Source organism: Prionailurus bengalensis, chromosome X (genome assembly GCF_016509475.1).
Source record: "Prionailurus bengalensis isolate Pbe53 chromosome X, Fcat_Pben_1.1_paternal_pri, whole genome shotgun sequence".
Lineage (NCBI taxonomy): Eukaryota > Metazoa > Chordata > Mammalia > Carnivora > Felidae > Prionailurus > Prionailurus bengalensis.
The window spans coordinates 12,233,121-12,248,824 of NC_057361.1; the positions used below are offsets into that span (position 1 = coordinate 12,233,121).

Here is a 15,704-nt window from a genome sequence, read left to right on the forward strand (position 1 = left end):
CCTCTAATAACATAAGAACATTTTAAATTGCTGTATGATTTGGGGCAATATATTTAAATTCACTTAGCCTCCATTTCTTCCTTTGTGAAGTAGGATTAGTAACACTTGTTATTGAGTGAGTAATGAAAAGTAGTAAAAATTAGTTAATAAAATGAATCCTGTGAATAAAACTTTTACATTCCTTATAAGAAGTGATATTGAAAAAACTCAACTTGTATTCACAAAGAAAAGAAAAGAAAAGAAAAGAAAAGAAAAGAAAAGAAAAGAAAAGAAAAGAAAAGAAAAATTTACTTAGGGAAAATATTTTACAATATGGATAAGTATTCATATACACAATGACCAAATCTTAGAAGTAAGATAACCTATGTCTCTGGAGAGAAATACAGATCTGGCAGGGAGGTAGTGAGAGGGAATATAGAGATATGTAAGGCATCTATTTGGATTCTCTGCACAAAGAAAGAACTATGCAACTCTGAGAAAAACTTCCAAGTACACTGGTTTCTAGCCCCCAAAACACCCTCATTCCTTCAAAGGACTCCAGTATAATCCTTGGGGAGGTTTTGTAAATGGCATTTTATTTGCTGCTCTATTGGAATGTGCTGTGTCAAAGCACTACATTTGAAACTGTGACCTGAGGCCTCTGCAGTCATTGTACTACCGAAATGAACCTTTGTCTTACCCTTTATAGCTAAGCAGATGATAATCTAGCAAGCGAATACTATAATATGTGATGGGAATCTAATAAGAGCCTCGGTCACTCTTGGAATGACGGCAGATACTAACATTGGCAAACCTGTGTCACTTCTGAGCAAGCAGATTTTAGTTCTTATGTTCATTGATTTAAATTTTCTTTAGCTCTTCAAAGAGCAGATTAGATTACCTGGAATTATGCTAAATAAGACCCAAAAAGCTTATCATATGAATGAATTGTTCCATGGCTGGCTTGTGGCCCAAAGACCTTTGCTTTGCTTATAACAGCCCCGAGCAATGAAAAAATTGGATGAGTGACTCATATCTACATACCCGGTAGACAAATCACAGGCACCAATCCTCCATGTAAAAGAGTCTAAGTATCATTAGAATTTGACCAGGTGCACAAAGTTCTACCAGGCTGACTAGTTATTTCAACAAAACAGCCTATCCATCCAGTGAGATGGAATTTTTTAACTGAATTGATTGGAAATCCAGTTGATTCAATAAGTGTCAACTGGGTCAATGCTAGTCATAGAGTAAAAGAATAAAAATATAGAGTAATCATTTAAAAACAGGATCATTACCTAACTGAGTTGAACTTAATATTGGGACAATTAGCTGAGTTACACAAGTTTCCCTACATTTCTGTCTTTTTCTGTCTTCAGGGATTGTATGGAATTATATCCTCTGGGGGAAAATGAAGGTATAGGTTGGGGCTAGAAGTAATGTGTACTTGGAAGGATTTTCTTTGCAATTACAGTTGACCTTTGAACAATTTGGGAGTTAAAGGCACCAGCTTCCTGTGTAGTAGAAAATCCAGGTATAACTTTTGACTCTCCAAAACCTTTACTAATAGCCTGCTGTTGATTGGAAGCCTTACCAATAAGATAAACAGTCAACTCACACATATTTTGCATGTTATATGTATTATATACTATATTCTTACAGTAAAGCGAGCTAGAAAAAAGAAAAGGTTATTAAGAAAATCATAAGAGGGCATGTGGGTGGCTCAGTACTTGAGCATCTGATTTCGGCTCAGGTCGTGATCTCACAGTTCGTGAGTTTAAGCCCCACATCGGGTGAGCTCAAGCCCCACTTTGGGTTAAACATGAGCCCTGGGTGAGCCCCGCTTCTCTCTCTCTTCTTTCTCTCTCTCTCTTCCTCTCTCTCCCTCTACCCTTCGTTCATTTGCACCCTCTCTTGAAAGGGTGCAAATTTTCTTTCTTTCTTTCTTTCTTTCTTTCTTTCTTTCTTTCTTTCTTTCTTTCTTTCTTTCTTTCTTTCTTTCTTCCAAGAGAAAATACATTTACAATATTGTACTGTAAAAAATCCACATATAAATGGACCCACGCAGTTCAAAGCTGTGTTGTTCCAGGGGCAACTGTACACTAGCAGAGTTTCTGCAGGTTTTTTTTTAATTTTTTTTGTGTTGAAAATTCAAACAGATCCTTGATCTATATTCCAACCAGCTGTCTCCCTATCAGATGTACGTGTGGTGTGTTTTTTTGGATGGGTGGGTTATCTATTTCTGATATTCAGCCATTGTAAATATATATGTTCATGGGGCAAAATATTTCCCTTAAACCCTTTTATTCCTCTTTCTGGCCTCAAGCTGAGGAGTCTCAATATCAATTTTAATAAATAAAAACTTCATTCACAGAGCACATTTTCTTTATTCGTTTTGCCGGGTTTTATTATTTATCTCATTCTGTTCTCCCAATAACCTTTTGGACAGATAGGGCAGGTATTAGTTCCTTTTTAAAACTAGTCTGTTTACACTAAATGGAGACAACTTATTTCACTGGATTGCCTTCTCTCCACTCTTACGAATCCCTGCACACCTAGGGCCACGCAGTTAGTTAATGGTGGTGTCAGGATTAGATCCCAGGCAGTACGGGTAATACTGTGCATACACCAACACTAAACTACTCTCATTGGGATCTGAGGCAGCATCTAATCGCCAAACACTTGAATATTTCCACATCCAACATTATTAAATACCATAAATAAAGGTCATAAAGAGCACTGTATCTGTTCAGGTCAGGTATTGCTGCCAAGTGGTTTTGAGGGGGCTTGGGATTTGGGAGTTGCAGATAAGGGACTGTGGTTATGTATTCCTCTAGCCTTCATGCTCTCCGCCACTATGTGAAGCAACTAATCATTAATATACAATGACTACTTGCACACCTTTCCCCCTTACTCCAAGGCTTTTCTAGATAGCAAACCAATCTATTGGTGGTCAGCAGAGAGAACCATTAAAGCCAAGCATTTTCTCCATCAACTTCATTATGCACAAGATTGAATTCTCTTCTTTCTTTCACTACTAGGAGCTCAACTACACTACACAAAATCATTCCATTTTTTACCTGCTTATTTCCCTCTCTCTCAACTTCTCTGGCTACCTTCAGAACAGCCAGAGAGAGAGGAGGAGGAATAAAAGGATGAGACCATATCACAGGGAAGTCAAGAAGAAAGAGTGTGGCAGAGAGGGCAAGGTGCCCTACACTGTAAAATGCATCCAAGAGATTCAGGAGGGTGAGGACCAGGAAGCTGTGACCTTGATAACTGGAAATTCACCAGTGACCTTTGAGGGAACAGTTTCCTCCAGGTTATGGGAATGGATGCCAGAATGCAAAGAATTGGGAAACAAGTGGATGGTGGTAAAGCCAAGGCAGTGAATATAGACCTAATGTTTAGTGAGCCAGGATCAATGTCCTTTAAAGATCTTCAGAGTCTCTATGAATTGTCTGTACTAGTTCCATGTACTTTCTTATTCTTCCATTAAAACTTGCTTTTCCTCAGGCCCAGAACTATATGGTCAAAGCAGGGAAGAATATCCAATGGAAAAAAGACAGTCTCTTCAACAAATGGTGCTGGGAAAACTGGACAGTGACATTCAGAAGAATGAAACTGGACCACTTTCTTACACCGTATCCAAAAACACATTCAAAATGGATGAAAGACCTAAATGTGAGACAGGAAACCATCAAAATCCTAGAGAAGAACACAGGCAGCAACCTCTTTGATCTCAGCCAGAGCAACTTCTTACTAGACGCGTTGCCAAAGGCAAGGGAAACAAAAGCAAACATGAGAAACTATTGGGACTTTATCAAAATAAAAAGTTTCTGCATGGCAAAGGAAGTAATCAACAAAACTAAAAGTCAGCCTACACAATAGGAGAAGATATTTGCAAATGACATATCTGATAAAGAGTTAATATCCAAAATCTATAAAGAGCTTATCAAACTCAACACCCAAAAAACAAATAACCCAGTTAAGAAATGGGCAGAAGACATGAATAGACACTTTTCCGAAGAAGACATCCAGATGGGTAACAGACACATGAAAAGATGCTCAACATCACTCATCATCAGGGAAATACAAATCAAAACCATGATGAGACACCACCTCACACCTGTCAGAATGGCTAACATTAATAACACAAGAAATAACAGGTGTTGGTGAGGATGCAGAGAAATGGAACCTTCTTATGCTATTGGTGGAATGCAGACTGGTGCAGCCACTCTGGAAAACAGTGTGGAAATTCCTCAAAAAACTGAAATAGAACTACCCTATGATCTAGCAATTGCACTATTAGGTATTTACCCAATGTATATAAAAATACAGATTTGAAGGGGTACATGCACACCAATGTTTACCGCATTATCAACAATGGCCAAACTATGGAGAGAGCCCAAATGTCCATTGGCTGATGAATAAAGAAGATGTGGTGTGTGTGTGTGTGTGTGTGTGTGTGTGTGTGTGTGTATACATCAAAAAGAATGAAATCTTGCCATTTGAAATAACATGGATGGAGTTATTATGCTACGTTAAATAAGTCAAAGAAAGACAAATACCATATGATTTCACTCATATGTGGAATTTAAGAAACAAAACAGATGAACATATGGGAAGGGGGGGAGGAAGAGAAGAGAGGGAAACATACCACAGGAGACTCTTAATGATAGAGAACAAACTGAGGGTTGATGGAGGGAGGTGGGTGGGGGATGGGCTAGATGGGTGATGGGTATTAAGGAAGGCACTTGTGATGAGCATTGGGTGATGTCTGTAAGTGATGAATCACTGAATTATACTCTGGAAACCAATATTGCACCATATGTTAACTAAAATTTAAATTAAAATCTAAAAACTGGGAGAAACACCTGCTTTTCCTCAAACACTGACAATACAATACAATCACAGCTAGTTCTTATGAAATCACCTGTTTTCATTACATTGCTAGCATTTATAACAGTTTGTCTTCTAATATTTTATATAATAAATGTACAATATTTAAGCTATGTCATGGGTTAATATGCTCCTGTGAGCTACCCTGAAGGCTGTCCTACCATGTATGACATATTTATATGGGGAACATCTTTCCTAAATTCCAAGGAACTGACTAGAAAACTAATAGCTTGGACCATAGGAAATTGCCATTTTTGTAGATCAAAAATGATTGCATGGGGCGCCTGGGTGGCTCAGTTGGTTGAGCGTCCGACTTCGGCTCAGGTCATGATCTCACGGTTTGTGAGTTCGAGCCCCACGTCGGGCTCTGTGCTCACAGCTCAGAGCCTGGAGCCTGCTTCCAGTTCTGTGTCTCCCTCTCTCTCTGCCCCATCCCCACTCATGCTCTGTCTCTCTCTGCCTTAAAAATAAATAAAATATTTTTTAAAAAAATGATTGCATAGCAGGAAGTTTATCTGATTCAACCTTATAAGTTTTCAAATGCAACCTTGATACAAACTAAATGCTGCCACAATACTTCATTGTTTACTAATTATGGTGGGCTATGAATTAATGGTTTAGGATGACAAATGGAGTCCAGGGAGTGACTAAGACATTAGTCTTAATTGGACTTCTGCTAAATTTTCCAAATAAGGGCCACTTGTTCACTATACCAAGGCACCTGACAGTGGCACTTCTAGGCCTGCCTGCCCATGGTGGTTAGTGTTCACATTTGTTCTATGCCATGCCCAGGAGCTCATGTTCCACCCTTTCCAATGGTCTTGGATGTGATCTCGTCCTGTTTTTCTGGGAACCTACTTTCAGACTGGGTCAAAAGACATCAGACACTCGGAAAAAAACTAGGATCACTCTCTTTGGATCTGATTAAATATCTCCCTTCATCCAACACCCCACATCCATATTATTGTCATATAATCACTAATTTTCAAAAAATATAAATGACATCAAGGAGTAACTCTGGAAAAATTACATCTAGGGACACAGTTGTCATTTCATTATTGGCAAAGCTCTCTCCTACTTCCCAGTAGACTGGCACCAACAATTTGTACCCTGCTACTGCCACCACAGTGCTCTAAGAAAGAGATTAATGCTGTGCTTTATAAATTGGTTCTTAATCTGTACCCATAACTGATGTAAAATTCTTTCTCAAACAATGCTATAAAAATAAAAAGCAAAATAACCCAGTAAATAACAGCTAGAAATCATCTATTCATTCATTCATTCATTCATTCATTCAACCCCACATTCCCTAAAATAGAATGGTATTCTTGGTAACAAACTTAATCTTGTCATAAATAATGAATGGGTCCCTTCTAAAATATTCTTCCTCTGTTTACATTTCCTGAACCTAGCATGATATCTTACATAGAGTGGACATTCAATAAACTCTTGAGGCAGAAAGGAAGGAAGGAGCAAAGGAAAGATAGTAGGAAAGAAGGGGGAAAATCTTCCATGCATTTGTTTATGTAATCGAGTTAACTAGATATGCAGTATTTTTTTATGAAGGAAAACAGGATGTAAAATGGGAAATAAAATATAAAGGGGCCCCATGAATTTGAAATAAGGACTGGGAATTTGGGCTCTGAAGCATTTTTTTACTCTTTTTGGTTTTCAAGCTGGGTTCTCTCTCATTCTTTATTCCTTATTCAGGAATGATAAATGTGCATATTTCAATTGGTGACATTCACATCTCGAATCTGATCATGGATCATTCGAAGCACAAGAACTCGCTGCATTCTTTAATATAGTCATCTTTGTATTGGTTAGTCCTTGTGGAAAACATGGAAGGTGAAACCACACCAAAAAAAAAAAAAAAACCCACAAAAGTTACCTGCATTTACATTTCTTCTATGAAACAAATCCAGATATCACCACCCCACCTCATTTTTTCTTTAAGTGACCTGGATTTCAGACGCTTCTGTCTTTCCAGTTTCATCGCAGTTTTTGTTAAGGACTTGGAGAGTGGAATGAAAGCTGTATTTCCACTTGCTTTACACCATTTTATTTCCAGTACATATCACCTCACAATGTGCTCCCTTGTGACACATTACAGGATCATTAAATTAAAAATGAAAGGTGTGGTTGATGACTGACTGCTCTCTAATTACCCAGAGTGTTTGTCAAAGGCAGTAGGCAGAAGACATAAACCCCATTTTGCTGTTATATTGACTGTCAAGTTTATAGCACATTTCTGCTAGCATAGAAAACTTCCCCAACAAGGATATTTAGTGGAGCAGACCTTTGCAAGTGGAATAAATCCCCTCAGCATCAGAATAAACCGACAGTGAAGAAAATGATCTAGTGATCAAACTGGTTTATCCCATGCCTTCAAAATAAGAAGCCTATCTGAGATAAGTGTTTCTCAATCTGTTTTTTCCCCATTACTAAGACTTTTTAGACATCTTTTCCTAATAGCTTATCCAGAAAATGTTAATACTATAGATATACTTTTTATCTGTTTATGTGTAGTGGTCCTTTGGAAGACTATAAACCATTGTAACATCTAAACTTTTTGTTCTTCCCACTAAGACCAATTTCCACCATCTTGAGAATACATGTCTTGGATTATGCTTGCTAGTGCACACTGAATTCTGATGACGTTTCACCATTTCTATATGCAAAGCTACCCTATTCTGGAGAATGGAGCTCAAGAAAATGTAAGATAGAAAATGGTTCTTTAGTAAATCGTATATTGTCAACTGAGAGAGCAAATCTTCCTCTACTAAAAATGAGGAAGGCCTAATAATATTAAAGAGCATATGGTTCCCAAGTCAAAATGGTGTCCAAATCAAAAATCTCACACCCACAAATTCAAACTCCTCCATGTACAGGGAGAGGGGCAACCTTTGTTCTCAGAAAGGAGATGATGAGCTTGCAAGAGCCACCATCTCGTTTACTTATTTAGCTTTTTTTTTTTGATGTTTTTATTTATTTTTGAGATAGACAGAGTGCGAGTGGAGGAGTGGCAGAGAGAGGGAGACACAGAATATGAAGCAGGCTCCAGGCTCTGAGCTGTCAGCACAGAGTCCGATGCAGGGCTCAAGCTCACAAACCGTGAGATCATGACCTGAGCTGAAGTCGGACGCTTAACCAACTGAGCCACCCAGGCACCCCTCGGTTACTTATTTAGTAGCACATGTTGATTGAGCTCTGACTATGGAGACTTTCAGCTCCATGAGGACAGGGATTGTGTTCGATTTTGCTCACCACTGTAGAATAAAGGAAAGAGGAAGACAAGGAACTATGCTAGGTGATTTGAACACTGCCTCCAAGAACATTATATTTAGTGTGAAGATACAGGTATGTAAAAACAAATAAAGTAAAATATTATAACGATTTCAATTAAAAAGATACATAGCTATGGTAAGGTTACAGAGCAGTGGTTAATTCTATCTGGTTAGAAGTGGGAGGAAAGTGAAGAGGGTTATGAAAATGTTCATGGGGACAAGGCTCTATTAGGACTTTTGTGGGCCCTAGGGTACTCTTGCCTTTATGGTCTCCTTTCTCCACAAAAACACATTTAAATATAACGTAACTGTAGAACAACAAGATAAGTATAATCATCTGGGCAATCTAGGAGCATATAGCTTGGGGGTCCAGCAAAGACCTCCAGGAGGAGTAAGATGTTTAAGTGACAGAAAGGCTAAGGACAAGCTACAAGAGTGGCTGAGAGACAGGGAACAGTGTAGAGAGAACAGCTTGTTCAAAGGCCTGGAAGTGAGAGATTTGCTATGATTGGATGAGAGAGTTAGAGAGACAGAAAGAAGACCAGGGTAAGAGATGAGAGGAAGGTGGAGGTCAAACCACAGAAGGTCCTGTGTTTAAAGAATCTGGCTTTGGGGCGCCTGGGTGGCTCAGTCAAGTAAGCATCTGACTTTGGCTCTGGTCATAGTCTCACACTTCATGGCTTTGAGTCCCTCATTGGGCTCTGTGCTGACAGGGTAAAGCCTCCTTAGGATTCTCTCCCCCCCCCCTCTCAAAATAAATAAATACACTTAAAAATAAATAAAAATAAATAATAAAGAGTCTGGCTTTATCCTAAGGATAATAAAAAGCCATTTAAAAGCATCTATGTCAGGAACCAACAGGATCAGGTTTGCATTTTGGGTATTAATTCAAGCTACATTACAGCCAGTGGACTGGAGAGGGTGTGGTGGATATTCTGGGGGTTCACCAGGCCCTCTCTTCAAGGCTCACCTTCCCATCCCCAGCTTCTGGAAACATTGGCTTTTGAAGGCTCATAGCTGATCCCTTCGATAGGAATTGCCCCCAGCCACGGGGAACTGCCTTTCCCAACAGCAGATCCTCTCCCAGAGAGCACCCATGGCCATGACTGGCTAATGTGGAGATACAAAGGCCCAGCCACCTTATCTGAATCAGGGACAACCTCAGCTCCTAAGCTCCTTGAAGGATTGGCTGAAGCCTCTATTGTAACCATGTTGCTGGTCACTTCTCCCTCTGCCTAATCCCACTCTATTAATTTCCTATTGCTGCATAACACATTACTGCAAACTTAGTGGCTTGAAAAAACACACATTTATCATCTCACAGTGTCATGGGTTGGGAGTCTGGGCACATCTTAACTGGGTCCTCTGCTCGGACTGCAATCCAAGTGTTGACCAGACTGCATTCTCATCTGGAGACTTGACTGGGGAAAAATCCACTTCCAAGCTCACTGCAGTTGTTGACAGAATTCACTTCCTTGAGGTTGAAGGACTGAGGACCTCAGCTTCTGGCTGGCTGTTGGTCAGAGGCTGTCTTCAGTGCTGTGAGGCCACCAACAATTCCTAGAGGCTGTTCACAGTTTCTTTCATGTAGGCTTTCCCAACATGGCCACTTAGTCAAGCCAACAAGGAGAGTCTCTAAACACGTCTGCTGGCAAGACAGACTCAGACATGATATAAAGTAATTGCAGGAGTAATGTCTCCTCATCTTTGCTGTGTGCCATACATTAGAAGCAACTCACCAGTCCCGTCCTCACTCAAGGAGAGAGATTACATGAAGGTGTGAACATTAGATGGCAGACACCTTTGAGTCTATTTGCCACACCTGCCGTCCTCACTTCTTACAGGTGTATCTCCTGAGAGCATTCCCCAGTAAGCCTTCTGCTTGCAACGACCCATCTTGGAGTTTGTATCCAGGAAACAACACTGGGTCAGGGGAGAGAGTTAGAAACTGTTGTGGTAACATCAACTATGGGTGACAGCAGTAGCAGACTGAGCAGCAAATTTTCATTCTATTCATAAATGTATAATAAATTATTATTAGAATTTAGAAGAATCATGGCCTATCTGGAAGTGTAATGAAGTGTACTAACTGTAAGTTGTCTTCAAAGTAAGGATACACACAACGAAAATAATTCATTTCTAGGGTTGTAGAATAGATTACGCATAACTAATAAAAAATAGGTTTCCTGACTTCCACAGCATGAAAATAACTCTCAGACCACAGTCAGTTGCATAATTAAAAAGAGATGATTAGCATTTTATTAAATTCACATAGATTGTACTTTTACAAATTGCAGAAATAGTCAACAAACAGGGCTACCCTATCAGAGACTGATAGAGAATAAGCAAGTATTGGTATGATAACAGGATCAAATTTCACCTCATGTATTGATACTCCCATATTCATCCATCTCAGTTATAATCATTATTTTCTATTCTTGATTTCTTAGTCATGTGCAGAGTGATACAAAACAATATTCAAAAAGGATCCACTTTCAAAGATTTTCATACCATATTATAGGTATTTTCCACTGGAAAAAATATTTCTCTTTAGGTCTTCAAAGTGTGAAAAAAAATACATGTAGTGGCCTGACCTTATTTCTGGAAATGCTTAACACAAATGCATTTTTAAACCAATAACTAAAGACACCACATGACTACAATGACACATTGTGTTGTTGGAGAAATATTTTGGAATATTCTGAGTAGTCAACAGCTTATGATTCCAAAGGTCTTCATGGATATAACTGATTGCCTTTTACTTTCATGCACATTGAAAATTTCTTACAAAAGAAGAATGGTGAAACAAAATATACAATCTGCCTTTGATCATTTGTAATGCTTAGCAGTTGCGCAGAAACAAGTGTTGAGTTCCTTGGGGAAGCAAAACAGCAGCCCTTCAGAGAGGGGTGAGCCGCTCATCCTCTGTCATGAAGGCATCGTTAATGTGCCCTCCCTTAGTGTCCAAGGGATCACAGGGGATGCCATTCTCAATTGTGATCGTGTTTTCACACTTATCTTCAGAGTCATCCACTTCAGTTGGTCCTTTGCTCATCCTAAATGCACACAGAAAGAATGATTGGGATCTAGGAGGAGAAATCCTGGTCTTCTGTACAAACATGGAGAGTAGGAAAGGGAAGATGAACCTTAGAATGATGAAATAGTTGATGACATTCTGTATTTTCAAATAAATTTCAAAGATCGTAACGAGCTAATGAGCTGAAAAGTTGCTACTAAGATAAGAAGTCTGCATGGATGATATATACATACTGATCAGAATAAGCCGTCTTATTTAGAATACTAAAATAAATATGCATGAATATGTATATGAGTGAATATATATTTATATGAATGAATGTGTTTGTATACACACACAAATTGCATGAAGGAACGCGAAGAAAATGTGTGGTAAAATAGCAAGTTAAAAAATTTAGCTCTAGGAGAACAATTTAACAAAAATTGAATTTTAAAAAAGTAACAAATTCCTCTCACAGGATTTGACAAATAGTCTGTAAATAGTGGGTGGAAATCAAATTGAAATGAGGCATCAAGAACCAAACTCATATTCCTTTGTAGAAAAGAAGTAACCATTATAAATTGCAGATATCATTGCTTGGCTCTACTCATTACAAAATAGTTGCATTCGTTTGTAAATTGGGCTTTTGGAACTCAGAACACACTTTACTAATTACATTACAACTCGGAGCTAAAATTCCAAATCATTCCCCGAAAAAACTCTGTATGACACTGTAAATCTTTGAGTTCCTCATTCTCAGACCCTTTGTAGACTCTGCTAGCCCTACCCTTAATATTTCCTTGGAGTGTGGAAAGCTGTAGCCTTGAATTCAAAGGGTTTTCCTGTCTTTTGTGAAAGACCAAGACACTGAGCCAACTATGCTTGTTATCAAGGAAGGTAAAAGAAAAAAAAAAAGAGGTGGGTACCTCTATGCAACCACAGAGAAGAGTAATTTCCCTGAGGTTAATCACAAGTTAGATGTTGGGGCATCACAGAAGCATGATTTTGGGCATGATGCTCCCAGACTTGCCAGAGATGCTTTTGTTCCAGGAATCTGTGGAAACTTCAAAGAGGTAGACCCAAATGGATCACACTGCTGGAATGGTGGGTATTGCTGTGGTGACCAGGATGGACTCCCACCACTATGGAAGTCCCTTAGGACCTTGGTGAGTCTCTGGTGAATGAGGAAGTGGTGAAAATGCCCCAATGATGACTGAGGTAGAGCTTCCTATTTGTCCTGCATGAGAGTCCATTTTAATGTGTTTTAACGAATATGGTGGAGGAAGGGAGAAAAAAGAAAGAGCTCTTATTTACAAAAGAATGACGACTAAGATAGAAACAGTAACAGAAATAGAAAATCACCACTATAATAATAATTCATTCTGATGAGGCTCATCAATGGATATTCAACCATTGAGTAAGGGATGGTTGGGGAACAGGATATTCACATGGTCTCAGTGTATCACACTCACAAGCAGTGTACTAATTACAAAGAGATATTTGTATTTTGTCAAGGAAGAAATCTGGTGAACATCACCAACAATGAGACAAATTGACAGTGCCTCCAGATTTGATGCACTGAGATTTTATTTATTGTTTATTTATAAAATTCTGTGTTCTGTGTTCCTACCCCACCCCATCACCAATTTTTTTTACCTGAATCTGCCAGGAGGAAGTAATCAGACAAATCCAAATTTTAAAATATTTTATAAAACAGCTGATCTGGACTCAGCACAGAGTAGGCACTTAAGTGATGTGCTTAGAGTTGGATGGACAGACACATGGATAGTTGGCTACCTAGTTAGACAGATGGATCAATGACTGGCTGGCTGGATGATAAATTAACAGATAGGTGGATGGACTAATGCTGTAGGTCAAGTTAGACAGCAGGCAAAGGTAGATCTTGAATGGGATTCACCACAGAAAAAGAAAGAAGAAAAGAAGAAAGAAGAAAGAAAAGAAGAGGGAAGGAAGGACACATACACACATAATATTTCTTGTATCTCTTGTATTGTTGCTTTTCCAAATGAATAGAGGAAAACATTTGTTTTCCTACCTTAGAAATTAGTAGTATAGATTTTGCAAGGGTTTGCTGATGGTTTATTAGATAATTCCAAATAGTTGAAGTTCATAAAGAAAGGTCAAGTATCATTCCAATGCAGTAGATCCCATCGTCATCACTTGAAAATATTTTGCTATTGTATATGCCACTATTAAGTGTCACAATTTATCACTACAGGCCCAATGCTGGGTTAGAAGCTGGAGGTCACAGTTCCAGAGACCTAGTAAAGGATAAGCTCCTGTGTTTTTCCATCCTCAGGGTGAAGACACTGTACTGGCCATGCTAAGCCTCAGCCATCAGCTATCAGGGCAGGCTGGGATGAGCACAGAGTTTCATGTTTCAGCCAAGTGAAGTCACCTACCAGAGGACTAGAATACTCTTGCCTCTCCTCTGGTGGACAGGAGTATTGTTACTTTCCATGTCCTCCAGAAAGCAAAAGCAATGGACATTCTATAACCATCAATCATATCACTTCCATTCACAGTATCCAGCATTCATTGAATAACTATGCTTTGAGTGACTACTGTGTGCTCAAAGAGACTCAGTCCTCATCCTAAAGTGAAAAGAAAAGAGTTAATAAAAGGGAAAAACTCCAAATTTCACTCATCTTCCTTCCCATTTTTTATGGATTATAAAAAAGAGGAGTGATATTTCAATAGGGATGAAGCTCCAGTAAGAAATGCATGTTTATTAGGAATGCAAGCTGGTGCAGCTGCTCTGGAAAACAGTAGGGAGGTTCCTCAAAAAATTAAAAATAGAACTACCCTACGACCCAATTGCACTACTATCCAAGGTATTTATCCAAGGGATACAGGTGTGCTGTTTCGAAGGGACATATGCACTCCAATGTTTATAGCAGCACTATCAACAATAGCCAAAGTGTGGAAAGAGCCCAATGTCCATCGATGGGTGAACGGATAAAGAAGATGTGGTATACATATATACAATGGAGTATTACTCAGCAATCAAAAAGAATGAAATCTTGCCATTTGCAACTACATGGATGGAACTGGAGGGTATTATGCTAAGTGAAATTAGCCAGGGAAAGACAAATATCATATGACTTCACTCATATGAAGACTTTAAGTGACAAAACAGATGAACATAAGGGAGGGGAAACAAAAATAATATAAAAACAGGAAGGGGGACAAAGCATAAGAGACTCATAAATATGGAGAACAAACAGATGGTTACTGGAGGCGGTGTGGGCTAAATAGGTAAGGGGTATTAAGGAATCTACTCCTGAAATCATTGTTGCACTATATGCTAACTAATTTGGATGTAATTTTTTTAAAAAAAATTTAAAAAAGAAATGCATATTTATAAATTATCATTAAAATTGTATAGTTCACGCAATTTCCCCAAAACTCATTCCTCATTGGGCTTGAAGTGAATAATAATTCTCCACAACAGTAAATAGATTTTCAACAGTCAAATCTTACTCTAAAATTTGCATATATAAGTATGAAATTCATCTTACCAAAACTTAAAAAAAATTTTTTTTCAATGTTTAATTTATTTTTGAGAGAGAGAAACAGAGCTTGAGCGGAGGGAGGGACAGAGAGAGAGGGAGACACAGAATCCAAAGCAGGCTCCCGGCTCTGAGCGGTCAGCACAGAGCCCAATGCAGGGCTCGAACTCGTGACTATGAGATCATGACCTGAGCTGAAGTCAGATGCTGAACTGACTGAGCCACCCAGGCGCCCCTCATCTTGCCAAAATCTTAGTGGATGCAGCACTCTGAAGTAGGTGGTAGTCTTAGAAATAATGGTTGCCAGCATCTATTTGTCAGTTTCCTTAGTTAAGAAAGTGTTTTTATCGATGATAAAACATTAGATGAAAAACTGCAGAGAGCTAGACACATGTAGATGGCTGCAAGGAGTCTTGCCTCCCCCTCTGAACCATGAAACTAATCCATGAGGCATCACAGAGGATGGGGAGGAACTAAAAAGAAAGACGCAAATAGATGAGGACAAGTTTGTCTCCTTTAGAGGAAGGACTTCTCAACCAAAAAGATTGAGTGAAATGGCTACCGAAGTATATCTAATGAAGCTGTGTCAGTGGCAAATTAGGTACATGTTGTGCTCTTGTGACCTTAGATCCAATTGTTCTGAGTCTTGGCATTGCTGGGCTTCACAAACTGCAATGTCAGTAACTTGCTGGCTGGACACGATAAGCGGCTCAAAGGTTATGTAACAGTACTATAGTACTTTGTCACATTTCATAGTAGGTCCTGTAATAAACTGACTCACTGCCTGTGCATTGCTCTTACTAACAATAAGAAAACTGAACCATGTTTCTGGATCATTCTGAATTGATGTTCTGCTAAAAACATGAATTCTTTTTCCTGAAAAATAAAATTGAGTGTTAATGACTTCTGCTGTTCCTGCAGTGTCAGGTGGTTCAGGAGGATTTTTTAGAAAGTAACTAAAATACCTGAAACTAGCTCCTAAGAGCC

At 38.9% G+C, this 15,704-nt stretch overlaps 1 protein-coding gene across 1 annotated transcript in view; it reads right to left on the reverse strand.

Moving 5' to 3' along the window:
- Positions 1–10,396: 10,396 nt before the first annotated feature.
- Positions 10,397–15,704, reverse strand: part of CLTRN (collectrin, amino acid transport regulator) — a 31,672-nt gene continuing 26,364 nt past the window's right edge. The window contains exon 6 of the mRNA XM_043570178.1: positions 10,397–11,224. Within this exon, the coding sequence (XP_043426113.1) occupies positions 11,068–11,224 (157 nt within the window). The 3' untranslated portion in view covers positions 10,397–11,067. The remainder of the gene's footprint in view (positions 11,225–15,704) is intronic.